The sequence below is a fragment of the Pinus tabuliformis genome, chromosome 9 (assembly GCF_031772625.1).
Source record: "Pinus tabuliformis cultivar Carrire ecotype Pingquan chromosome 9, CPIR1, whole genome shotgun sequence".
In the NCBI taxonomy this organism is placed as follows: Eukaryota; Viridiplantae; Streptophyta; class Pinopsida; order Pinales; family Pinaceae; genus Pinus; species Pinus tabuliformis.
The window spans coordinates 1,603,329,726-1,603,356,086 of record NC_142307.1 but is presented as its reverse complement, the minus strand read 5'-3'; the positions used below and the strand labels follow the sequence as shown (position 1 = coordinate 1,603,356,086).

The window sequence follows — 26,361 nt, the reverse complement described above, 5'->3', positions numbered from 1 at the left end:
CTTTGACCATTTCTACAATTTTAACATTTGGATCATAAAAGTTTAATGAGTCAAAAAACTTTTGACTATATTTAAATAACAAATTTCCTTCTAACAAAAAAAAATTATCCATGAAATTTCATCCCTATGCAAAAGTATGCTACAATTTAGCTATAATCTTAAAAAATCGATCTCTGTCCAACATTAATGTTGCCTCTGGAATAATCTATGTGTGGAATACGTTGGATCTCTCAGGTTATTCGAGGACATCTCAATCAAGTACAATATTTTATCAAATTTTATATAGTAAACCTATAAACTTTGGAATCTATTGCTGTACTAAACTTTTTCAAACCACGTGCCCGCCCAGTAAAATCAATTCGTTTTTGGAGGCTTTACCCATCCATGCTTAAATTCAGCTGAGAGTTACTTTTTAAGTGTGTAGTATTCAATATAAAGTATTTTTTGGAGGTCTTGCCACTTAGACGGCCCGAGATTGATGGTGAAGTTCATGTGGGCCTTTTGTTTTGCAGACAATTCAATGGTCAAAAAGGCGGGCAGGCAGCCATGCGGACTGTGACTATGAATACGCAGTTGATGAATTAAGTAGAGAAGTGTTCCAAGATACGGAAATCGAGGAGTCAAAAGTGTAGTTCGCGGTGGCATTTGGCGGGCGGAATAAGCTGCAAATATCAGGCCACCACGAAGCTAAGTGATTATAAATATAAGCCCTCATTGTTGGCTGTTCCAATGTAGTGGAGATACCAAGAGTTGTGAAGGGAGAGAGCAAATATTGATCAGTGACTGTTTCTGGTTTGCATTTCACTGATCGCCTTTCTCAACTCTGAGTCTCACTCCATTCCAATGGATTCCATGGCGTTTTCTAAGGCAAAGGTGGGCGCAGCAAAGAGAAAACATAGAGGTGATGAGAATGATTGCTGCATGGATGCATCCAATTGTGGTAGTGCCCAACTTGTTGGAGTTGGGCCTGCAAACAAGTCCATGAATGGTGATTATTACAGCAATTTAAATCCGAAGCCATCGGATGCTTTGCCACTGCCCGTGGGAATTACGAACAAGGTGTTCTTTGTCATGTTTTTCACTGCCTCCTATTTTCTGATGAGGAGATGGAGGGAGAAGATGACAACTTCAACGCCTCTTCTTCATGTGATGAGCCTTGGGGAGATGCTTGCCATTCTGGCTCAGCTTGCCTCCTTCATATACTTGATCGGATTCTTCGGCATTGATTATGTCCAGAATTTTATCACCACCTCCAAGGGCAATGGTGGTGAAGGGTCAGCTGCTTGGGATGAGGAGTTTGATCAGGTGAGGCAGGAGGAGTTTGAGGAGCTCAAGAGCCGTCCTCCCTGTCTGCAACCAATTTCCAATGAAGAATTGGGCGTTGATGTTGTGAAGCCTTATCAGCCTCCTGCTCCTCAAGTGCAGCAGCAGCCAAAGGGGGATGCAGCGATATTATCACCATCGCTGGGGGATAATGAGGATGAGGATATTGCAGCTGCTGTGAGCTGTGGCAAAGTGGCTTCTTATTCCCTGGAATCGGCTCTTGGGGGAGATTGCAGGAGAGCTGCTTTGGTGAGAAGAAGGGCTTTGGAGATTACAACTGGGAGATGTCTGGATGGGTTGCCCTTGGATGGATTTGATTATGGATCCATTCTCGGCCAATGCTGTGAACTGCCTGTTGGGTATGTGCAGATCCCTGTGGGTGTTGCAGGGCCTCTTCTTCTTGATGGCCTTGAAAACATGGTTCCCATGGCCACCACCGAGGGCTGCCTGGTGGCCAGCACTAACAGAGGTTGTAAGGCCATTCACATGTCTGGTGGTGCTACCAGCGTTCTTCTTAGAGATGGCATGACCAGAGCTCCTGTAGTTCGATTCCCCACTGCCGAGAGAGCTGCACAACTCAAGGCTTACTTGGAACATCCCAAGAACTTCGACAGCTTGTCTCTCATATTCAACAGGTATGATATGGATATATCATATGTTTTTTTTTTTTTTGGCTTCCCGGACCTGGAGAGGTTTTATTACTTAGAATTTTGTTAATTTTTTTGGCTTCCCAGCTCTGTGGAGAGGTTTTATTAATTTTTTTGTGATTATTTATGTTGATTACAGATTTTTGAGAATATTTTGTAATTTTAATGATAACTGAATTAAGTCAATTGTTTCACCTTATCTATCAATCAATCAAGAGGATCGGTCTGTTGTACACGAGCAGTACTACCATTTTGTGGGCAATATAAATTGACTATTTCTTCTCCATCTGATGTGATGTGCATATAATAACAGCACAAGCAGATTTGCAAGGCTGCAAACCATCAAGTGTGCAATTGCAGGGAGGAATCTGTACATAAGATTTTCCTGCTTCACTGGAGATGCCATGGGAATGAATATGGTGTCCAAGGGTGTGCAGAATGTTTTAGACTTCCTTCAGAATGAAAATCCTGATATGGATGTTATTGGTGTTTCTGGTGAGTCTGTCTATGCAATGCAATTCTACATAACTCTGATACTTCTTTGATTGCCTATTTGTCGTTGCTATGTTGTTGAGTTTTGTGTTTAATGTAATTCTTTTTGCTGGTCATCAGGTAATTTCTGTGCCGACAAGAAACCCACAGCTGTGAACTGGATTGAAGGGCGTGGAAAATCCGTAGTTTGCGAGGCTATTATCACTGAAGCAGTTGTTGGCAAGGTTTTGAAGACCACCGTTCCAGCTTTGTTAGAATTGAACATGCTCAAGAATTTGACTGGATCTGCACTGGCTGGTGCCATGGGAGGATTCAATGCCCATGCATCCAATATCGTCTCAGCTGTATTTATTGCAACAGGTCAAGATCCTGCCCAGAACATTGAGAGCTCTCATTGTATTACGATGATGGAGGCATCCAACGATGGAAAGGATCTTCATGTATCAGTCACCATGCCTTGTATTGAGGTAAAAGAAAAGTTTCACTCATTAATGTTTTTTTTAAGACTTGAGCATTGAAGAAGAAGAAAAGCATGATTATTGCAGGTTTATTTCAATTTGGGTTTTGGGTTAAGCAGTCAAGAAGAAGGATTAGTCCCCCTCATCTTCTTTCCAATTCAATAGGTTTTAGCTGAGTCGTTGTGATTGTGAAGATAATTGGGAATTGCTTGGATGATTGCAGGTTGGAACAGTAGGAGGTGGAACACAGTTGGCTTCACAAGCTGCTTGCTTGAATATGCTAGGAGTGAAAGGAGCGAATAAGGAATCCCCCGGAGCGAATGCTCAGACTTTGGCCAGAATTGTGGCAGGAGCAGTTTTGGCTGGAGAGCTGTCTCTCATGTCTGCCTTAGCTGCAGGGCAGCTGGTGAAAAGCCATATGAAATACAACAGATCAAACAAGGATACCAAGGCAACCGCATGATCTCATACCACCCAAGAAAGTTACCATAGTTTATTCTTGTTCATCTGCTACATGTTTACTTAGCAATACACTTTTTCTATAAGCTAGGATCCTTCCTACTGAAGTTTCCAACCTGTTTGGCATTGTATATGTTGTTTCATTTGCATATAAGTTAGGCATAACGTGGTACATTTGCCTCGCAATTTGGTTCAGTGGTAGATTCATCGATGTAAAAGAATTGAGTTGAAATAATAATAATATTTTATTATATACCTCATCTGATAAGTTCAGAGTCATTCAAGTATCTTGTCATTTGCCATGAAGAAGTTGCTGGTTTTATTTAATTAAGCTGTGCATGGAATGTTTTTTTAATCAAAGTAAAAAAGACAGGTAGCTGGTCTTATTTAATTAAGCTGTGCATTGAATGATTTTTAATCAACGTAAAATGAGAAGTAGCTGGGTTTATTTAATTAAGATGGGCATCTAAATTTTTTTTTAATGAAAATATTTTTTTTAATCAAAGTAAAAAGAGGAGTAACTGGTTATATTTAATTAAGCTGTGCATCTAAATGTTTTTTAAATCAAATGAAAAATATTTATGTAATTAAGCTGTGCATCTAAATGTGAAAAATATTTATCTTGTTAGCAGCGCAAGCCTAGATCATTACGAACAAGGATCACCAGCAATATAACAAGTAGATTTTTGTGTACATGACCAAAAAAATTTCATTGTTGAGAATGTGGGTTGTATTTCTTGATATTGGAGTGAAAGATAGTAACATGATAGAGATAAATGGATCTAAATCTTAATTATTATTATTGGTTATTATTATTATTGTGTAAATCTTAGAAGATTAATATAATAATTATTTTATAAATTTTAGTTTAGTAAGAGAGATGTGTAATTTTTTTTTTTATCTTCAATTATATGTTTTAAAAAAAAATTAGATTAAAAAATAATTTTTATTATATTTTAAAATAAAAATAAATATATATGTTTAATTAGTTATAATTAAAAGTATTATAAAACATGGTTCAATGTAGATTTCTTCAAATCATGTTGGAAAACAGTCAAACACGATATATTTGAGGTGGTGGAAGACTCAAGAAGATCCAAAAAGGTTCTGAAAGCGTTTAATGCTTCCTTCATAGCTTTGATCCCCAAAAAGGAAAATGCCATGACTCCACATGGCTTTAGACCCATAGCCTTATGTAATGTGGTGTATAAAATTATTTCCAAGGTGATCGCCAATAGACGTAAGCCCCTTTTACCAGCGCTCATCTCAGAGGAGCAAACAGGCTATGTGGAAGGAAGACACATCCTCAATAATATCATCCAAGCTCATGAGGTGGTACACTCTCTCAAAAGAAACAAACAAGCTCGTATGAGCATTCAATTAGACCTAGCGAAAACTTATGACAAGCTAAGCTAGTCTTACATAAGGGTGGTTCTAAAAGCCTATGGCTTCGACCAAAACTAGATAAGATGGGTTATGGCACTAGTCACCACGACTAGTTTCTCCATCTTGCTTAATGGCGCTCCTTCAAGACTCCACACCCTCTAGAGGTCTCAGGCAAGGGGATCTGCTCTCACCCTTCCTCTTTGTTCTCATGATGGAAGGGCTTGGTAGAGCGATTAAAATGGCTAATGCTGAAGGAAGAATCTAGGGCATCAAACTCACCTTGGATGGAGCGGCAAACACAGATCAACAATTTGTGGATGACACAATGCTACAGGGCTTACCTACAGTTAGGGAAGCTAGAACGATCAAACAAATTTTGAATGACTTTGCTATGGCTGCTGGCACAAAGGTAAGCCTCAACAGATCAAATATTTTTTTCTTTAACTTTGACATTGCTATTCAAAGAAATATCACCAGAATTCTTGGGTTTCAAAGGGACCAACTACCTTCCAAGTATCAAGGCATACCTCTCATAGATAAACCTCTTAGCAAGGAAGTGTGGGAGCTAATTATAAATAAACTGCGGGACAAGATCCAAAAATGGACATGCAGGTCTTTAAACTTGGGGGGCACCTTGTGCTCACACATGTTCTCCTCTAGGCCATTCCTATATTTATGTTCTCAACTCTTCCTGCTCCTAAAGGAGTTAAGCAGCACATCAGGAGCATACAGAGGGACTTTGTATGGGGCAAAGGAGAAGAGAAAAAGAAATGGGATTTAGTAGCCTGGGACAAGATCTGCAAAGCCAAGAGCCATGGTGGTTTGGGGCTTCATGATCCTAAAACCATCTGCAAGGTTTTGGGAGCTAAACTCTGGTGGAGATGGACCAAGGAATCGGCAACTCCTTGGGCTAATCTTTGGACACAAAAATATTCCAAGAATTGGCAGGAGAAAGATCACATTAGAATGTCATGACACATTAAGAGCTCCCACATTTGGAACTTTGCCTGGGAAAATAAAAGTATTGTTCAGCAACATAGTTTTTGGGAAATTCGAGTTGGGAACCTAGCACGATTTTTGGAGGACAACTAGCAGCAGGAACCTAATTTGTATAAGGATGAATTAGAAGCTCTCAAGAATGACACAGACAACAAAGGTCTACTTATGGTAAAAGACTTATGGGACCAGGAAAGGAACAATGAAAAATGGATAACTTGGAAGGATCTAGGCCACAGTGAAGAGAGTCCTCTGAGGGCCCAGGCAGACTCTCTTACCTAGGATCTAGAGCATAGGAGGATACTGGTTTCTTCCTTGCCTGACCAACTAAGATGGGGAAATAACACTGAAGGAAACTTTAACCTCAAAGAAGCTAAATAGGTAGTAACAAGATTTAACTATATAAATCATAATCAAGTTTGGAAGAATCTTTGGCAGAGCCCCCACTCGATGAAAATAAAGTTATTTATTTGGCTAGTTCATCAAAGGAAAATCTTAACTTGGGAGAATCTTCTGAAAAAAGGCTTCAGTGGACCATCCAAATGTTACTTTTGAGTTTCACAAGAGGAGACGATGGATCACCTTCTCAACCTCTGCCCTTTCACCTCCATCGTGTGGGAATGGGTGGCCTCAAACTTTGGGCACACTGATAGGGACAGACTCAGCATCTCCAACACTTGAAGAATTGGAGGAAAAACTTCTTAGGGAATGAAATTATTACTAAAGCATGGACCCTGGTTCTTGGCTTTGTCATTTGGAATGTCTGGAAAGATCGCAATAGTCAAATCTTCAAAAACAAAGCAAGCAAGCCCCAACACATAATTGACCAAATTTTAAGGCAGCTCAAAGATTCAATCAGTAGCTTGTTGAGGACACTTCCTAAGGACCCTCCTCTGCCCCAAGATGCGAGTATTCTACTACATTTGGGTCTCCAGTCCATAAGCCCTTAGGGCATTATCAAGGGAGTGAGCCAAATAAACTCAGATATAAACATTTAGAAGCCTCCTCCATATGGTTTCTTAAAGGTCAATATAGATGGAGCATCTAAGGGCAACCTTGGGTTAGCTGGTTTTGGAGGTGTTATAAGAGATGTACAGGGGCAAATAAGGAAGATCTTTCATGGCCACTTGGGGAAGACCACTAATAACATGGCAGAACTCATGGCCCTAGAGCAATGCTTGGAAATATTAGTGGATTCATATTCACATAATGTCATCATTGAAGTAGATACAGAATTTATTATTAGAGCGGCCAAGAAAATATGAAATGGTACATCACCAGATAAAGTGTCGAAACACTGGAAGCTCTCACAAGTCTTTCACCATATATACTCCCACCTACAAACCTTAAAAATTGTAAGCTTTGTCCATGTGAAAAGAAAAGCTAACATGGTAGCAGATCGTTTGGCGAATGAAGGAGTGATTAATAAGGAGACGGACACCCGACATGTCTGGGAGTTGTTACCCTCGGGTAAACTATTAGAGGATTGTCTTTGTCGGGCTGCCAAAGATATGGAGCAATGGGAAAGGTTGAGATCAGCGGAGGAAGGCCAAGGATACAGTGGCGTGAAGACCAATTTTGGACGTGCTGCAGGTTTTTCGTCTCATTGATCGTGGATTAATGGCGACACATTGATTCTGTGAAAAGCAGAGAAATTAGGCTTTAAGAGTAAATCCATCGAAAAGCAAAAGATCAATGACATAGGGAGGAAGTACCAGGAAGCATTTGATGGGTTGGATCAATGGTCATCGCTCGACGGGAGAGTGCATAAGTTAATTCGCGAGGAAGTGGTTTCTCGTACCACAAGTGGTATTTTGGAAGGGGTCTAAGTGGTAACCGATTTTGCGAGGAAGGCCTCCAATTCCACTCTTCAAGTGACACGTAGTAGCGAGGAGAAAAGAGGATACTGCTTTCCGGGCGGGTATTCCTCGAGCTACTTGTCCACCCTAATTCTGCATGGACCGTTGGATCCACAAAGGGTAGATCAATGGTGGAGGCTTGGTTGTGCAAGTGGAAGGTCGGATGGGAATTCAAGATTCAACGTTAGCCATTGATTGTTGATTTAGTTGGACGGAGGATGTTAGGGCATTGTACCGGGAATGCGGACCTGTCGTTTTTTATGGTAGCGAATGTAATAATTTTGAAATCCGACCTTATGGGTTGCAGGTTGGGTTTTTGTGTATTACCTGTGTTAGCCATATCTCCCGATAGGGGGGATGGTTCCGAGTTTTAAAGATTTAAAGCTAACTCTGCTTCAGTTAGGTCATGTGGACCATTTTGTGGTAAACGCAAAGAAGTTTGGTTTACCTTGTAAAATATGTAATGTACTTGTTTCGGTTAATAGAAAGCTCCATTCTTACTTGACCAAAAATTAAAAGTATTATAAAACATCAATTATCTCAGGATTATTGTACCTTGTGTTCATTGTTGATATTACAATTCAATCTAAAATAGATGTGATAAAAATATTTCATTGGTCTAAAATAAATGTGGTAACCATAAATCAAATAGTAACATAATTTTATATGGATTAAAAAATTATAATTGAAAAAAATATATATTTTCACTTTTAAATGTGAGGATTATGTTTAATTTTTATCATTTTTTAAAATATTTCAATATATGATTCAAATAAATTATTATTATATATATATATATATATATATTAACTATTTTGTTTCAATATCAATTTCTTATATATGTATATGAATATAGAGAAAGTGATATATAGATAGATAGATAAGGGTTGAAGGAAAAGAAGTAATTAAAAGTTAAAAAGTTCAATTAATTTTTGTTTTTACAAATTAAAATATTTTATTCTAGTCAACATTAAAAGAATTGAAAGAAATAAATCAAAATACTCCAAGTGCCCAATAGATTTCCAATGTGTTAACTCCATTTATGCACCCAAAAATACGATTTAAAATATATATATATATATATATATATATATATATATATGTATGCATATATGTACATAAGTATGTATATATATATGTACATATATACATACATATATGCATCCATATATATATATATATATTCACTTGCAATCCTTTGATGTTTTTCAATTAAAAAAAGCTTTGCACTTCAAGAGATTTGATCTCTATAGATCTCTGAATAAGATGGATGTATATTAATTATAATCTTTAAAAATAAAACATGTCTTTGTATGATAAATGAATATTCATTTAACAATTATATTTGTTCTTATTTGTATGTAAATGATTTATCTATATATAAATAGTAAATCATGTGTAGTATTTAAAAAAATAAGATTTCAATGAGCTAATAATGAATGGATGTATACTCCGAACAATATTGGACTAGGAATGAAAAAAAGTCATTTGGTTAAGATCAATAGCTTAGAGTAGGAAAAATAAAAAAAATGATGTTTTTAGCTCCAACATGTGCTATTGTTGATGGCCATTTGAATTGTCATATCTTTAATGACAAAATAAGGTCTCTACAGGGTTTTAAAACATTCATGTTACTTTTGAGCATTCAATGAAAATGTTCTAATAGCTATTTATTTGAATGTCCCCATCTCCAATGATGAATTAATCTCTCCACAAAAATAGAAATACTCTAATACCCATTCAATTCCCCTCTCAATAAGATTGATGCAATGTCCATCATTGTTATATTATTCTCCTCCAATTAAATCTAATTTAGTAAATTTAACTTTTTTATGAAAAATAGAATCCACGCAACTTCTATTCCTCATAATGTGACAAAGCAACACACCAACATCAATTTAGAGAAACCATCTTCTTGTATGTAGAATATTGGTAACATGTTTTGAATGGAAACTATGAAACTTTCTCTAGCTCCATCCATGTATCCATGATCAAGTTATCAAAAAGTGTTATGATTTAGGAAATGTGAAATTATTTAAATTAGATTTTGGGTTTCTTTTGATAAGGCATATTCTCATGGTTGAATTTCATTCTATTTTGACAAGGCTGGCTGTATTTGTAGAATATACATGTAGCAAGTAGATATTTCCATGTTATGATTTAAGAAATGTGAAATTTAAATTAATTTTTAGGTTTCTTTTGTTAAGGCATATTTTCATGGTTGAATTTCATTCTATTTTTAAAAAGTTGTATTTGTAGAATATACATGTAGCAAGTAGACATTTCCATGTTGTCTAGAATATCGAAGAGCTTCCGCACTTAGAGATGAAGTGAGTGAAAATTATTTGCAAATTTTAAAGTTGGTCAATATCACCTACATTTAACATATGGTATTTAATGTAGTAAATCTTAAAAAACCACATAAAAAATAATTTGAATCATGGAAAACATGGTGAAAGTCTCAAGGAGTTCACTTAATAATGGATAGAATCACGAGTGTAGAATCAACATTTAAAGTTGTAAATGGAATATGGAATCACCAAGGGTGTAGAATCATCTAGTTCATTTCCTCAAAGTTAGAATGTGAACATAGATAGCTAACATAACTAAATAAGAAGAGATTAGATGATCTGGAATAATGTATTTTAATTGGTTTTCTCTGGGTGCATAGTTGTGAATTTCAATCCTTTATTATAATTTTAATTGGTTTTCTCTAGGTGCATAGTTGTGAATTTCAATCCTTTATTATAAGAACAGAGAAATTATCAAGTGCCTAGATAACTCTATTGAGTTTGAAAATGTTCTTATTTTAAATATAAACTTTAAATGTAAATGTTTTGAATAGTATTTGTATAAGATATTTGATTAATAATTATGAAATGAAATTTTGTTATACATAACATTACATATTATATAAAAAAAAATATCATATATCTATACCACATTGCTACAAGGTAGTGGATGAATGAAATAAAGTATTTACATGGAGAGAAAGTTATGGGTAGAAATAGAAAGATAATGAGATAAGTATAAATGGTTGGGTTTTCCAAATTAAACGTAAATGATAATCTATATCTCCAGTGATAAAAACCAAGGTTCATTCATCTTTTAAAAGAAATATGTTAAACATAACAACCTAATTGAACACCAAAAAAATTGTAAACAATTCAAAATGCAAAATTGAAATTCCATATTAAATAAAATATTATGTCAACAACTTCTTACTATAGATTATAATTTTTAATATATGAACATTACAAAGTGAAGTCACACAATTCCTTAAAAGACACATTAAACCTAACAAACTAATTTAATACCAAAAAAAGTTGTAAACAATGCAAGAGTAAATTCCTTATTAAATAGAATATTATGTCCACAATTTATTATTATAAATTATAATGTAATTGAAAGTGAAGTCACACACTTCCTTAAAAGACACATTAAACATAAAAAAACTAATTGAACCACAAAAAAAGGTTGTAAACAATGCAAGAGTAAATTCCTTATTAAATAAAATATTATGTCCACAATTTATTATTCTAGACTGTAATGTAATTGAAGCCACACACTTCCCTTAAAGGCGTATATTCATGAATATTGGTTTCAAGGCCAAATTACCACTTCTCTTTGTTGATGTTGTTTTAAAGATATGGTGTTGTTTTCCTAAAGATGTAGTGATCAGTGCAACCTTCAAAGTTATTGGATTAGTGAAAGTGTCGATATGTTAATTAGAAAATAATGCGATATTTCTTAGGATGACTAATCCACTCGTTATAGAAAGTTAAAATAACAAATTTAGCAATAACTAGAAGTTAATCTCTTAATTATCAATTGTTGTAACATAGGTAAATCACATTTATCAAAATGTTTTGTAAGCCTGTTCAAAATGTGTTATCACCTTATCTAATGCAACAAGATATTATAAATTAATTGCTACCTATAGCATAATTAACTAAATAAAAAATATGTAAGTATTACAATCATCCACGGACGTCCAATTAATCTATTTTTTGAATGGCACATAACACACCCTATTATAATTTTATATAAAATCTCAATGAATACCTTAGCGTGGAAGAAGTGACACTTACAAACTAGCATGAACATTGTTTGCAGTTTCCTTTAGAGTTATAGGATCATTTTTTAATCAAAGTTTTTTAATTAAACCAATATCATTCATTATCAAGATTAAATATCTAGAATCATTATTACAATTCTCTTATTTGTTTGTAAAATATTTTCAAATGTGGAAACTAAATTCATAAATTTTCCAATATTTTTATAAATTTAACTCGAAAATTCAATTATTATTCACAATAAATATTTTTATAAATGTAACTTATCATTTAATTATTTTATAATTTTTAAATGATATATTATATTATATATATATATATATATATATATATATATATATATATATATATATATATATCATAGTTTTGAATTTTTTTTTTAAATCAGAGTAAACATAAGTTGGGGTTATTCTTAATGTTGGATGGAAGAATGATCTAGCCACCAATAAAATGCTATCGCTAGAATTTTGTGAAGCTCGGTCTAGACGGAGATAGTTTAATTCCCTCAAAATTGACTCACATCCTCAACCCCTCTGCATAAATTGAAATAGTTATTGTTTATCATATTAATTGTAATTTTGTTAAAACTTTACTTTCAATCACTATTTTATGAAGTTTGCAATCTAAACTTCAATCTCTATAGAGATAACAAGATTGCCTAATTATTGTTTATCATATTGGTTGTAATTTTGTTAAAACTTTACTTTCAACTGCTATTTTATGAAGTTTTCAATGTAAACTTCAATCTATATAGGGATAATGACAAAATACATATATAATATTAAGGCTAGTTTGTAGAGAAATATTATAGAACTTGAGGTTGTTAGCATTATGACTAATGTGTTTTCCTTCATGGAAACCTATTTGATAAATATGTCAACATGATGATGGTAGAATAAGTATACATGCCAGTACAAATGTGATAGATAGATTGGATAAAGGGATGTCAGTTCAGAGAAAAAGGAAGGATAAAGATCATTTTTTAAGAAGTATATGTGGATCATATGAACAAAGGCCATGCACATACGCGGCTATGGTGAAGAAAAGTTGTGTACAATTTTCGCACCATAGTATTCTCAATAACTGGGGTCTTTACCATGGTAGTGGCCCATAGTAATGAGTGCGACAACGAATATTTAATCCTTTCAAAGAATACCATCGACATAACTATAGAATTGGCCTAAGGTATTGGCTAAGGTCAAAGCTGTATAAGGATATGGATATGAAAGTGTTAAGTGTGCATGTATTGGGTTATTGATGATTGGTTTGATCTGAAATAGGTGCGCACCAAGGAGTATGATAATGGATCAAATCGATTAGATCTGAAATGAGTATATATTGAATAATTGACTTACGGTTTGATAGATATGTGAAGATGATTTTATGATGTATGATGATATTTGGGTTTGATAGGGTTCTGGTGTCCAATGAAGGTTTGACTCAGTAATTACATATCTGTACACAGGTTTGCTTCAGAAAGGTCACATACATATGCCAATCTTCTTCTAGGTAGTCGTGTATATATTCTACAGTATGAACAGATCTGTACGCGGGTGTCAAGTATGAAAGATGTGTACATATGTGGAAAAACTTTATAAGGGTCACATACATCTGCTATGGTTTTATAGTATGAGTTGATGATAATAATTGATTTGTTTTATTTGTTTGTTGTTGTCTGTCTGTGAAGTATTGCATGATAATCTATGCTTAATAGTGTTGGTTGGGTTAAATTGATGAATATTAATGATGACGCTATGTGATGATTTGCATGTGATTCACTGATCTGTGATGGGGTTTAGTATGTGCTTAGTGATTATTTGAGTAGTGCAATAATTCAGATTTAGATTTCGGTGTTTTGAGATTTGTACACAGGTCATCCAAAGGGAAAGTGCGTATATACGTGAGTATTCTTCTAAACAATAGCATATATATTTTGACATGTGTTTAATTAGGGTTTGTAGTGACATGATCTAGTTTATGTGATGAACAATATGTTTATGGTATTCTGATGAATGGGTATACAATGATATAAGTTAGTCTGGTTGTAATATCTTATTTGGTGATCCAATTGGTTCAGTGACTTGATACAACGTTGATTTCAGTATTGCTATCTAATATTTGAAATGGATCAAGTTTTAAATATTTTGAAAAGTGATCCATATAGAACAAAGGATAAGGGGGTTGTAGCTCCCTTCTAGCAGAAGCTGGAGAATGAGATAAGGTTTTAGCCTTTCGTAGTTAGATGCCTGTGTACTGGTATGTGTTTGTGCCAGTACAAGGTTGTAATAAAATTTTCTTTATAATAAAAGAAGAAGACGGAGACGACAACATCGGTGGTTTTTCTTCCCACATTGAGTTTCCACCTAAAAAATCTTGGTGTTCATGAGTGTTGATATGTTTCTTGTGTGTGATAGTTTATTTTGTTCTTACTGCACATGGTTACTATTTAATTAATGTCTAATGAAGTATTGATACATTGGTTCAAGCTATATAATTGATGAATTAACCGAAAATTTAGCTAAATTGATATACACTACTTGTCTTCATTACAATTACGTACATACGCAGGTTTACTTCATAATAATAGTGTATAGAAATCTAAATGTGAAAAAAAAGGTTAAGCAGTTTAAAAATATTGATTCACTCCCCCTCTCAATATTTTTCTTAATAATTGGTATTAGAGGAGGTCCTTCAGAAGAAGCTTGATCGCTTGAAGGAAGATTCATCAAGATGAGAAACCAAGAAGGAGAAGCATCTATCAGGCCAACATTGTTTAATGGATCCAATCTGGTTTTCTGGAAAGTCAAAACAAGAGCTTACCTACAGTCACTTGGAGCAGATGTTTGGGGAATCATTGAAGGAGGCTATCAATATCCATCCTCCATTCCCACAAACGAAGCAGAAAAGAAAAGGTATGAGACAAATGCAAAGGTTTCCAATACCTTGTTAGAAAGCTTCGTAGAATCAGATATCCTCAAAGTCATGCAACTGAATATCGTAAAGGCTATATGGGACAAGATCATCCAAAGTTATGAAGGCGACACCAAGATAAAAAATACCAAACTTCAAACTCTTAAAATTCAATATGAAACTCTCAGAATGCATAATGATGAAATTATTGCAAGTTTCTTTTTTAGGGTAGATGAGATCATTAATTTAATGACAAATCTTGGTGACAGAATAAAATAATCATCACTTGTTCAGAAAATTTTAATATCTCTAATGCCAAAATTCAATTCAAAAGTCTCTTCCATTGAAGAAATGTAGTATTTGAAGAACCTTACTATTGAAAAACTTCATGGGATTTTAACATTGACATGAGAAAAGGGGGCCCCTCATATATCAGAGAAACTCCATTCAAAGCTAAGGAAAGTAAAAGTAGGAGTTCAAGGAATCAGGGTGTGTATTAGATGAAGAAGAGGTAAACTTCATAAAGAAACTCCAAGTAGGCACTGGTAGATTTAGAGGTAAGCTTCCTTTCAAATGTTTTTCTTGTGGAAGAGTTGGTCACTATGCTACTAAATTCCCTTATAAAGAAAACCATGAGAAAGGAAAAAATTCAACAAAAGTAAATTTCAGAGGAAGGTTTGAAAATTAAAGAAGCTTCTACACACATGAAGATAGTGATGGTATTTCAAATGGTGAAGAGGGTGATTCTGATCAAGAATATCAATCAATTATGGCATTTGAAGATAAATGTATTGATGAGTCTGAATATGTTGGTATGTATGCCCTAGAAGAAAAGGATAATCTCATAGAACAAATAAATCAACTTAAGATTCATTTAAAAGAAGCTAAATTAGTAGAGGAAGATATGAAGAAACAAATCCTAGAAAAAGAGAGGCATAATGAAAAGTTAGAGCTAGAAGTTGTAAGTCTAAGGAAGGAACTTGAGAAAGAAAAATTTCTAAACCTTATATTTGCTAAAGGATTTGAGACTTTAGAAGAAATTATCAAAATAAAACACTCTTCTCTTATAAAAATAGGTCTCAAATATAATGGAGAATCATCAAAGACTGTAAAATCTTATGAAACAAGTACCGGAAGCTATCTCGATGCAGTAAAAGGAAGCAGTCAACAAAATTCCATCTCTCGGAAAAGAAATAAGGTATCAAATGTTTCTCGGGTGAATCACCCTGATCACAATCAAATGGAAAGCTACATAAGAAGGTACTACACTCCCGAGATATTTTACTTTAATGATCAATGCTTCACTTGTCATAATTTTGTTAATAAGGTTCCTTAGTGTATTTCTTATAAAACTATCATGACTAGAGAAGTAAGAAAACAAAAAAATGGGACCGGGTTAAATAAATGCTATTACAATACCTTCTCACCTCTCTAACATGAATATGAATGTTCCTTTTGCAATAAATTTGGGCATAGAGAAAATGAATGCAAAATCAAAATACGATCAACTCTTCAGAATGAACAAAAGGGAACGACATCTAAGTTATGGAAAAAAAAATATAGAATCTGAGAATTTTGGTTTAGCTTTATATGTATGAGATCAAGAAAACCTATGGTACATTTATAGTGGATGTTCAAAACTTTGATGAGCACCAGTATTGCAGCAAGAATGCCACAACTCCTGTGGCTACCAACTTTACTTTACCAACCCGGGTTCATACAAACTTGGAGGTGATAGTGTCATATACACAAGCAGATGCGATGGGTCCACTCTTTGTCACTGTTAAGATGGTGATAGACCACTATTGCTTCTCAAACCAGCCTTCTATTGATTCAAAAGAAGCTTGATTACTAATGAGGAAAGGGGAAATTTGCACTAACTGGAACCTTTTCTACTGTAGTAAGGAAAGACTAAAATCAAATGCTTAAACACACCATTCATCTAACTAACTGCTAAGAGAATTGGCTTCAAAAGAATGCTAAGTTAACATGTGTATAATCCTATTGTCCTAGGCATGCAATATGAAATAACCAAACACTCTACTGCTATGCATGTAAATGAACACAATAGCTTTTTTCCTTTTGTCTTTTTCTGTGAGAATGTGAATGCTAAATCTTCTTGGTGATGTTGTAGGTGGGTTGGAGATGGCGGTGGAAGGCTAGATGGCTTAAGAGGCAAGTAGGGGTCTTCTCCTTTCTTCCTAGATGCTTTTTCCATAATTCGGCCTCAAAATAGACCACTACAGGTCGTCCTACAGGATGTCCTAATGCCTCCTATAGGATGTCCTAATGCTCCTACAAGATCCCCTATATTCCTACAGGATTCGGCCGAGAACAATAGGAGTGATTTGGAAGGTGGTGTAGGGATTAGGGAAGGTGAATGGTGGGAGAAATAAAGCAAGGGAGTGGCTAGGACTCCTGCAGAGATTCAAAACAGAGTTTGTAAGATGACTAGTTTTGCTCAGCAACCCTAGAAAGTTGTTCTTATAGAATGATGAATTGGGTGAGGGACTTAGTGGCTATTGATGATCATGGATGGATGAGGTTGGGTTTGGGTTGCTGGTAATGAGATCTCCCTGCACTGTTGAAACTCCTGCATTGCATCAATCACTAGTATTCATCCATGAATCATGTCAAACAAGAAAGATTTTCAATCAACTAAGAAACAGAATTCCATTATCTAGTTGCCTATTTCATGCATGGAAAAACTTGCAGAATAATGTGAAAACGTTATGAGATATAATGCAAGGCTGAAGATATCAGAAATGACAATCAATTCCTATTCTTGAAAACTGAAAAGATGTTGGCCTAAGTAGCAGAAAACCCTAAATTCCATAAGAAATCAGAATTCTGTCTTTTTGGGGTTGCATAGGAGTTCTTTCCTCAAACCATGGTCTCTGAAGGGAGGAGTGAAGCCAAACCTTCCTACTATTAGCTTTTTGGTATTCCTTTATCTTTATAAGCTACTTCTAAGACAATGCACAAATGGAAGCAAACTAATCAAATTCACAATTACTTGCAATAAAATAATGCTAAAACCAGTTCACCATTAATCTATGAAACCAACTAAACATACAAGTACAAGAAGAGGAGCCTTTGTTGCTAGGGTTGGGTCCTAACCCAAGAGCTTCAGCCCTTTGATTCAACTCAGTGCTGGATCAAGGGAATTCTCATTCTCATTATCATATAAGAAAATTACATAACAATGTCTTCCACAAGTCTTGAACTTGAAAATTCTTAGCACTCTTACATAAAAAATCTGAATCCTAATAGGCCTCCTTATTTATACAACTGAAGTCTCCAGACTTCCTTAAATCTAGGGAGGCTCAGATCCTAAACTGAAGATGAACTGGCTCTTTAACTGTCACTAGCTCAGCTACCTTTTGATCTTCATGACTCGGCTGCTTGCAACTCCGAGATAGTGTGATTTGATGGAGGAATATTCAAATGAGTGAGGATTAAGTGAGGAGGTTCTATCTCCTACAATCTCTCCTCCTTGTCTCATTTGAGTTTCTTCCCTTAATTAGCCAAAATTGTCATGATTCGCTCTCAAAAACCTACAACCAATGCACATTAGTCCACTAGACATAACATCTCTCTTTTACTCATCTCATTAAGCAAAATATAATTAAAGTATGTAAGGAATTATGAGAAGAGTTGATTTAGATAAGCTTGGAGGTGTATTAAGGTCCATATAATTACCCAATGATGAGGCTCATCATCACCCCCCTACTAAAAGTGTTTCTCATCCTCTAAGCAACTCAATCTATATCCATGCCCTTCATTGCTCTAGTGGCCTCCTTGACATCCCATGCTTCTACTGTAGTTTCCTCTTCCTGTGAATAGAATCCTACTTTCCTCTCTATTTATTCCCACTAATTTCTTTCTTCCTCTTCCTTCATTCCTCCAATATTCCTAAGAGCAGTGGTGGACCGAGTCTTAAGCCAATCCAATTGACTTTCAGGATTTGTAGAGCTTGCTTGTACATGGGTGCTCTGTTTGGTGCCTCTCTCTTTCTCCGAGGAGAATGGTATTCTCTGATTTTCAGGTTGTAGGAAAAGGTGTTCCATATCCTCTGGAAAGCTTACATGCTATCATCTCCTAACACCCTGAACATGTCTTCAAAGTGTGTGACTGCTTACTCTTGTGCAGCAAGGTACCTACGTGTTAGCTTAGGATCATTTGTAATCAAGTTGTGGGTGTTGATGACAGCCATAGGATTTGATTGCTCAACTCTTATCATGAGGGGTTTTGTCTCTTCTATTTCAATTACTTTCTTCATTTCTGCAGCTCTTTCCTCCTCATGATTTAGCCATGATGCTAATGCCATTAGTTGCAAGTCCCCTAGTTTTGAATTTAGGTCCCACACATTCAAATCTGTCAAGGCCAGATTGTGTAGGTAAAACTCAATCATTTTTGCTCTATCTTCCAAGGTGCTTTGATCACAAAGATCAACGAATTGTCTATAATCTTGGAAGGTCATAGTGCCTCTTTGTGCTAAATTCTTAATTTGGAATTGTATCCACTGCTCCTTAAGATACAAGGCATAAGACTTTTTTGGCATCCTTACTCGATTGCCTCTAAGGATAAATTGGGCATAGCTTCCAACTAACTTTCCCTTTCTTGTAATTTTCCCCTTAGCCATGCATTCTCTGCTTCCAACTAAGCTTTCATCATTGCCTCTATGTCCCTTATGATTCTCAATTCTCAGCCCATCTCCTTTACTTTCTCCTCCATCTGGCCTACATCCTCCACTCCTTTAGAATTAGCAATTTTCATCCACCTATGTGTTCTTGCCCTTTCTTTTTCAAACTCAAAGAATAAAGGGATGAAAAATTTCTGCGGAATGAACCTACCCCCTTCAATGAACTTGTAGTGAGATTCAAGGTTGGGTTGAGGACTAGGTTCCCTCAGTTTTGGATATTCCTTCTTTGTTTCTTACTGAGTGATACCTTATTGGTCCATTTTCTGAGTTTCCTGTAGGTTTAGCAAAGTTTCCTATTGGATGGCCTCTGCTTCATGTAGGTCCTTTCGTGTCTCCTGTAGGAGACCTTTTCCTCTTGATGAGGTAGACCTGGTGACATACCTCCTAACATAAGTGATGGGAGATTTGGGAGAGGCTTGTCCTTCTCCCTGATTTTTCTCAAGAGGAGCTATCTTTCCTTGCTACTTCGGTGAGTCCTCAATGACAATAGGAATTTTGGTGGGTGTTTGAGGTCTTCCTTGCCTAATTCTTGTACTTTTTCTTGTCCTAAGTTAAAATGGGGTTTGTCTGTGTCTCTTCCCTTTTTTCTTGATAGGTGTACTTAAGGCAATAAGAGAAGTTGTTGCCTCTTTCTCAGTGGGTTCTGGAGATACCATTGGTGATTCCTTCCCTTCTTTTCCTTCAACTGTAGACCTATGTTCTTCCTTGCCTTTTGTTTCCTCTTTTCCATTATCATTCTCATCCTTGTCTTTCTATTCCTCTTCTTCCCCGAGCTCCTCATTATGTTCATCTGTTTCTTTTTTTGCATCTTCTTTTATCTCTTCTTCATTTTCCTCCTCCTTTTCTTCCCCTTCGTCCTCCTATGTTTCTTCTTCATCCTTTGCACTAGTGGTGGGGATTTTTTCATATTCAAGAGCTTTTATTTCTCCCTATGCCTACATGTCTCTGAAATTTGTCCATGTAATAGGGAGTCTTAGGTTTTGGAGATCATCTTCTAGGATATTAAGTTTGATTAACCCATAATGGGCTAGTTGTTGATGTTTCCCTTCTTTCACTTTGATGCTCATATCTATCACTGATTGAATAATAAAGTAGGGTATGCTTAGTCTGTTTTGAGGAGGTGTGTCTACTCGAAATCCCAACTCTTGGAGAAGCCTGAAATGGTATCCATACACCACACTATATCTCCCTTCACAAGATATATATTTAATGAGGTGGTAGCTAATTTCATTCCAAGGGTATGGAAGGCTTTCTCTTCTAACCCCGTTTTCGTCCTCCATTGCCTCCTCCCCTTCCAAAAATAATTTCTTCTTTGCAAGGGTGTTGTTACCCTTATCTTCCCTTCTCCAAGGCAACCCTAAAGGAAGTGTGGTGATTCTTCCTATGACTTGAAGGGTGATTTCTACCGAGACGCCTTTCACAACAGTAGTGGCATGGGTCCTAGTTAGTGGTATGAGTGAGAGAACAAAGTCTCTGGCCACCTCATCAATATATCCCCTCATATTTTCAAAGAAACCCATCCAATTGGGCCTTGTAAAAATTTATACTACAGGAGGGTGCTGATGAATTCTTACTGTGTTTATGGGTTCCCTCTTGTTAAATCCCCCTCTCATTTTTTCTCTGGTAATTGTGAAGGCTTGTATGGGTATAATTCCAAATTCTAGTGGGTGAGAGATTTTAAATGACAACTCTGTAATATAATTCCCCTAGATTGTAATTTCCTTAACCAAATGGAAGGTTTTTCTATATTTTTTAATTGGAAAATGTGGGAAGGTGTATCTCTTACCTCCTGGTTACTGTTTGATGAAGCCAACCTTTGATATTTCCTCTCTAAATTTCCACTAATAATCATGTAGATGATTTATCTGTATCGAGTAGGTCTTCCTGTAGGATCTTGTAGGCTTTCCTGTAGGATCCTGTAGGTGCTCCTGCATTGAAAAATGTTCACTGGCTTTCCTATAGACACTGCTTCAAGAACTGAGAGCAACCTTGCTTCGATGAATCCTTGATATTGCAAATGATTCCTTTGCATGGAAATCATTGTTTTGTTTCCTCATATGGGTGATTGTGTGGGATGGTGTGCTCGCTACCTAAGTACAAGTACCCACTTTTGGACCGTTGGTCCCACTACCACTCCATAATTCCTCCTTACCTCGTAATCAACTCCCACTTCGATCATCCATATCTTAACCATTTTTGGATTTTTCTCCCTATTTCCTTTGATTTGACCACTGCCACATGTGGAGTGGTCTAATTGATTTCTCCTCGTCAACTAGTCGAAGGTGGCCAATTTAACTGGCCACCTTTGCTTATAAAACCAACTCTTACACAATCCTGCATTTTTTACCATATTATGCCAATGAGAGAGTTTAAGCAAGATGACATACCTATGGGTAAGATGCTTGATGATGCTGCTTGTTGGATAATGATGTCCCTGTGTTGTGGATTTGCTGCATATTTTTTTTTTTGGCCTCCTTTGATGTTTGTTTCCTTTGATGTGTAAGTGTTGGAGGCTGATGCTGATGATCCTACTACTATTGCTAAGCTCTAGAGGAGATTCCATGACATTGGGATCTCTATGCTGAAGATGGCTGCAACCTATGAAATTTCATTTTGTGGGATAGGCTACTATAGGATTTCCTACAAGAAACCTATAGGATGTCCTGTAGCTGCCTCTCCCCTAAAATTTTATTCTTTTCTTCACTTCTAGAGCATTAGGATTGTTTTCATGGGTAGAGAACGGGTTTAGTGATTGGTAGGTGAGAGGTATAGCCTTCAGGTACTATCCCCTTATCCTCTGTTCTCACTTTTTTTTTGTCTGAAAACTGTACTATTTTTGGAACTGACTTATTGGATGAATGCAGGGGTAATCATGGTAGTGAGAGGCATGGTGATGAGGTGGTGAAGTAAACATTTTATTATTGACACAGTTTGGTCATCTCCTTGCTCTAGGGTCACTTTTATTAGGATTCCCAAGCCACTGTAATTCCTACAGGATACTCTTGTAGGTTTTAAGGGAATCCTGTAGGTTTACAGGGAATCCTGTAGAAAACAAAGAGTCTGTGTAAACTGAGTTGGATGAGTTCATAAATGGAGGGATTGATGGGATAATGAAGAATATGGGATGGAGGAATGAAAATATGAATTGTATAGGTCCTTCTGCTCCTCTCTTATTTCTATGATCCTCCTCCTGTTGACCTGCAAACAACATTTTCAAAGTTTTTCTTTTCTCTCTTTCTATATATATATATATATATATATATATATATATATATATATATATATATATATATATATATATATATATATATATATATATATATATATCTATATATATATATATATTGAAAACAACTAGACTGCATCCAAGAGGTTTTCATCCTAGCTGCTTGATCTGGGTGCCTCAAAATAGTTTTTCACCCAGGGATATGTTTTTTATTTTTTATTTTTTTTTTGACACCATTGGGCCGCCTCAAGAGGTTTTCAACCCAACAGTGGGACTCAGGTGCCTCATGGAGGTTTTCACCCCAGTCTTTTTTTTTTTTTCAAGGACTTGATGGGGTAGAAGCTGAGACTTGCTCCACCACCATCACTGTCTTGCTGATGCCATTGATGAATTCTTGCTTTGACAAGGGCTTCTTGTAGACCTTCAATCTATGCCCATTGACAAGTAAAGGAATAGCCTCTGCATCAATGGTTCTTACCTGCACTAAACCATTATCATGACATTTTTCTATGACATAAGGCCCTAACCATCTAGTCCTTAACTCGAATTTAAAATCCTTGTATCTAGAATCATACAACAAAGCCCAATCACCTTCTTGAAACTGTTTGTCCTTTATGTTCTTGTCATGCCAGATATTCCTTTGAACTTGAGTCACTTTCGTGTGTAGGAAGGCCTGCATTCTAAACTCATCTAACCCATTCAATTGTATAAATCTCTCTTGTCATGCCCTAGTGAGATTTAGATCTGGTTAAGCTACCATTCTTAAGGTGTTGTATTCAAATTCAATGGACGACAGGGCCTTCTTCCCATAGACTAGCTCATAAGGAGTGAATTTAGTGGTGGTCTTCTAGGTGGTATTGTAGGCCCAAGTGGCCTCAACTAATCTATCTGCCCAGTCCTTTATGCTGCTATTAATCACTTTTCTCGGAATTCCTTCCAGCGCTCTGTTGGTTACCTCCACTTTCCCATTAGCTTGTGGGTGGGAAGGAGTGGATGTCCTATGCTTGATCTTGTGTTGTCTTAACAAATTTTCAATCATGTGAGATGTAAACTGGGTTCCTTTGATCAGTGACCAATTCTCTTAGGTACCCAAACTTATAAAATACATTTTCCCTTAAGAACTCATCCACCTTCTCCTTTTTTGCTGCTTTGATGGCCTTGGCTTCATCCCACTTGGCCAAATAGTCAATGCACACAATGATGTTAAGTTATGAAACCAACTCACAAAAAGATAGAAAAGATCGATACGAGGAAGTTTGATGGCAAGGATCCCATAACATGGATACTACAGATGGAGCAATTTTTCGATCTCCATAATGTGAAAAACACATAAAAGGTACGCATTGCAACTTTATATTGGAACCAATCCAGTTTGTATGGTATCAATGGCTTTGCTCTCATAAACAAGTTGTGACTTGTGCAATTTTTACGGAAGAATGATAATACATTATGAGGATACAAAAAACAACACTTTTTTTAGCCATGAATTATTCATTTGTGTAATGTAAAGGAGGTTTCCCCCTCGAAGAGGCTTATTTTGAAGGTGTTAATCTCTCTTTTCTATCTTTTTGTGAGTTGGTTTCATAACATGTACTACTTTGCCTAGATGGAGGGTTAATGGGTCTAATGAAATCCATGCCCCACTTGTCAAATGGCTCGAAAGTCACTTGAGGTTGTAGAGGCATTTCATCCCTTGGGGTAGGTTTCCCCATCCTTTGGTATCGATCACACTGACTAGTATACCTTCTCACATCCCGGTGAATATTGGGCTAGTAATAACCAGCTTATAGCACCTTGAATGTTTTCCTTTTGGCTGCAAAGTGACCTCCACAAGGCCCATAATGATAGGTCAGAAGGATGTCAAAGACTTCCTCCTCCTTGACACATCTTCTCAGAATTTGACTCGGGCATAGTTTGAAAAGGTTACCCCCAATCCAAGTGAATGGGGCACTCTTCCTCACAATCTTGCTTTTTTCCTTAGAGGACAAATTTGGTGGAAATTGTGCAGACACCAAGTAATTTTCTATGTCAGCAAACCATGGAGAGAGAACTGAAATGGTGAATAAGTGCTCATCCGGTAACTAATCATCAACCATTCCTTCCTCCCCTATAGGAAAAGTTAATCTGGATAAAAAAATATGCAACAACATTCTCCTTGCCAGGCTTATCAATAATAGTTAAATCAATTTGTTGTAATAAAAGTAACCATCTAATAATATGGGCATTTACATTAGGTTCATTCATCAATTATTTAATTGCAGCATGGTCACTATGCACAAATGTTTGGTAACCTGTAATGTAATGCCTAAATTTTTTCAATGAATGCACAATAGCTAGGAGCTCCTTTTCAATCACTATGTAGTTTAGTTCAGCTTTTGACAGATTCTTATTGATGAAGTAAATGGCATAAGGTAACTTGTCATCTACCTCACCTAGAGATGCTCCTATGGATTTGTGAGAGGAATCAACATGTATATGGAAAGGAAGGGCCCAATTTGGGCCTCTTAGAATAGGTGCAATGGTCAACTTGTCCGGTATGGTGTCCAAGGCCTCTTAACAACTTTCTGACCATAAAAATTCAGAGTCTTTTGCCAATAACCCAAATAAAGGAGAAGCTAACTTACTGAAGTATTTTATAAATATTCTATAGTACCCATATAAACCTAAAAAAATTCTAACCTCCCTCTGTTTTTGCGGAGGTGGGACCCTCTGGATGATGGCTATCTTATTTGAGTCCATCTGCAATCCTTTCTGGGATATTGAATGACCTAGAACAGTTCCTGCAGTCATCAAGAATTCACATTTTTTTGGACTAAGGGGCAGGTTCATTTCAATGCATTTGTTCAACACCTTACCCAAGTTGGATAGAGCCTCCTAAAAATCACAGCCATCGGGTGTAAAATCATCCATATAATTTCTACTCCATCATGGACTAGCTCAACAAAGATATTGAAGATTTCCCTCTGGAAAGTGGCACGAGCATTGCATAGGCCAAAAGGAAGTACTTTATAAGTGAAAGCACCCCAAAGATAGGTGAAGGTGGTTTTATCCTGGCCTTCTAGGCTAATTTGGATTTGATTGTACCCTCTAAACCCATATAGGGAAGATAAATACTTTTTCCTCGTCAATCCATCTAGAACTTGGTCAATGATAAGTAGAGGGAAATTCTCCTTCTTTGTTGCTTTGTTTAACTCTCTGTAATCGACACAAATCCTCCACTTCCAATTTTTTTTTGGAACCAACACCAAAGTAGACACCCACTCACTGTCCGAGATGGGGTAAATGAATCCTGCATCCAACAACTTTTGCAGTTCTTCTTTGACTATATCCTTGAGAGATGGATTCATTCTCTTTTGGGGTTTTCGGACTAGTTTGAAACATTATTTGATATAAATGTGGTGAGTACACACCAAGGGGTTCACTTCCTTCATCTCCTTGTAAGTCCAAGCAAAGACATTGAAATGTTCCCTAAGCATGTTGCACAACTTTTCTTCTTGGTGTACAAAAAGAGAGGGGTTGATTTTCAAAGTTCTTTCAGGGCCAAATTCTATTATGTTTAGATGGGTAGGGTTTGAATCAGCTAAGCATAGATCAATCTGATGGTTTCTCTAGGTTTCCTTTACTACTTCCTCTAAGGACAACATGTTGGGAGTTGGACTTTGGAGTATCTGTTCACTCAAAAAATCTTCATCCAGTTTTCTTCCTCCCATGGCAGTTTCTAAGGTATATAGTTGGGCTGAGTAGAGTTCATCTTCTTCCTCCTCTTCTAGGCATAAAGGTAATTCATGTTATAGATATGGCTAAGCATGAGGGTACAAGACCAA

General features: G+C 36.2%; 1 protein-coding gene across 1 annotated transcript; it reads left to right on the top strand.

Moving 5' to 3' along the window:
- The first annotated feature begins 721 nt into the window (after nt 1–721).
- Nucleotides 722–3,628, top strand: LOC149154902 (3-hydroxy-3-methylglutaryl-coenzyme A reductase 1-like). The gene is made up of 4 exons (XM_089441307.1): nt 722–1,958; nt 2,284–2,465; nt 2,583–2,929; nt 3,144–3,628. Exons 1-4 carry the CDS (start codon nt 844–846, stop codon nt 3,381–3,383), a joined length of 1,884 nt encoding a protein of 627 aa, XP_089297433.1. The 5' UTR covers nt 722–843; the 3' UTR covers nt 3,384–3,628.
- The last annotated feature ends 22,733 nt before the right edge of the window (nt 3,629–26,361 follow it).

Coding starts and splice junctions, on each gene's coding strand:
- LOC149154902 (XM_089441307.1), top strand. CDS start 844: ATGGATTCCATGGCGTTTTCTAAGGCAAAGGTGGGCGCAGCAAAGAGA. Junction 2,466..2,582: donor GGATGTTATTGGTGTTTCTG/GTGAGTCTGTCT, acceptor GCTGGTCATCAG/GTAATTTCTGTGCCGACAAG. Junction 2,930..3,143: donor TCACCATGCCTTGTATTGAG/GTAAAAGAAAAG, acceptor GGATGATTGCAG/GTTGGAACAGTAGGAGGTGG.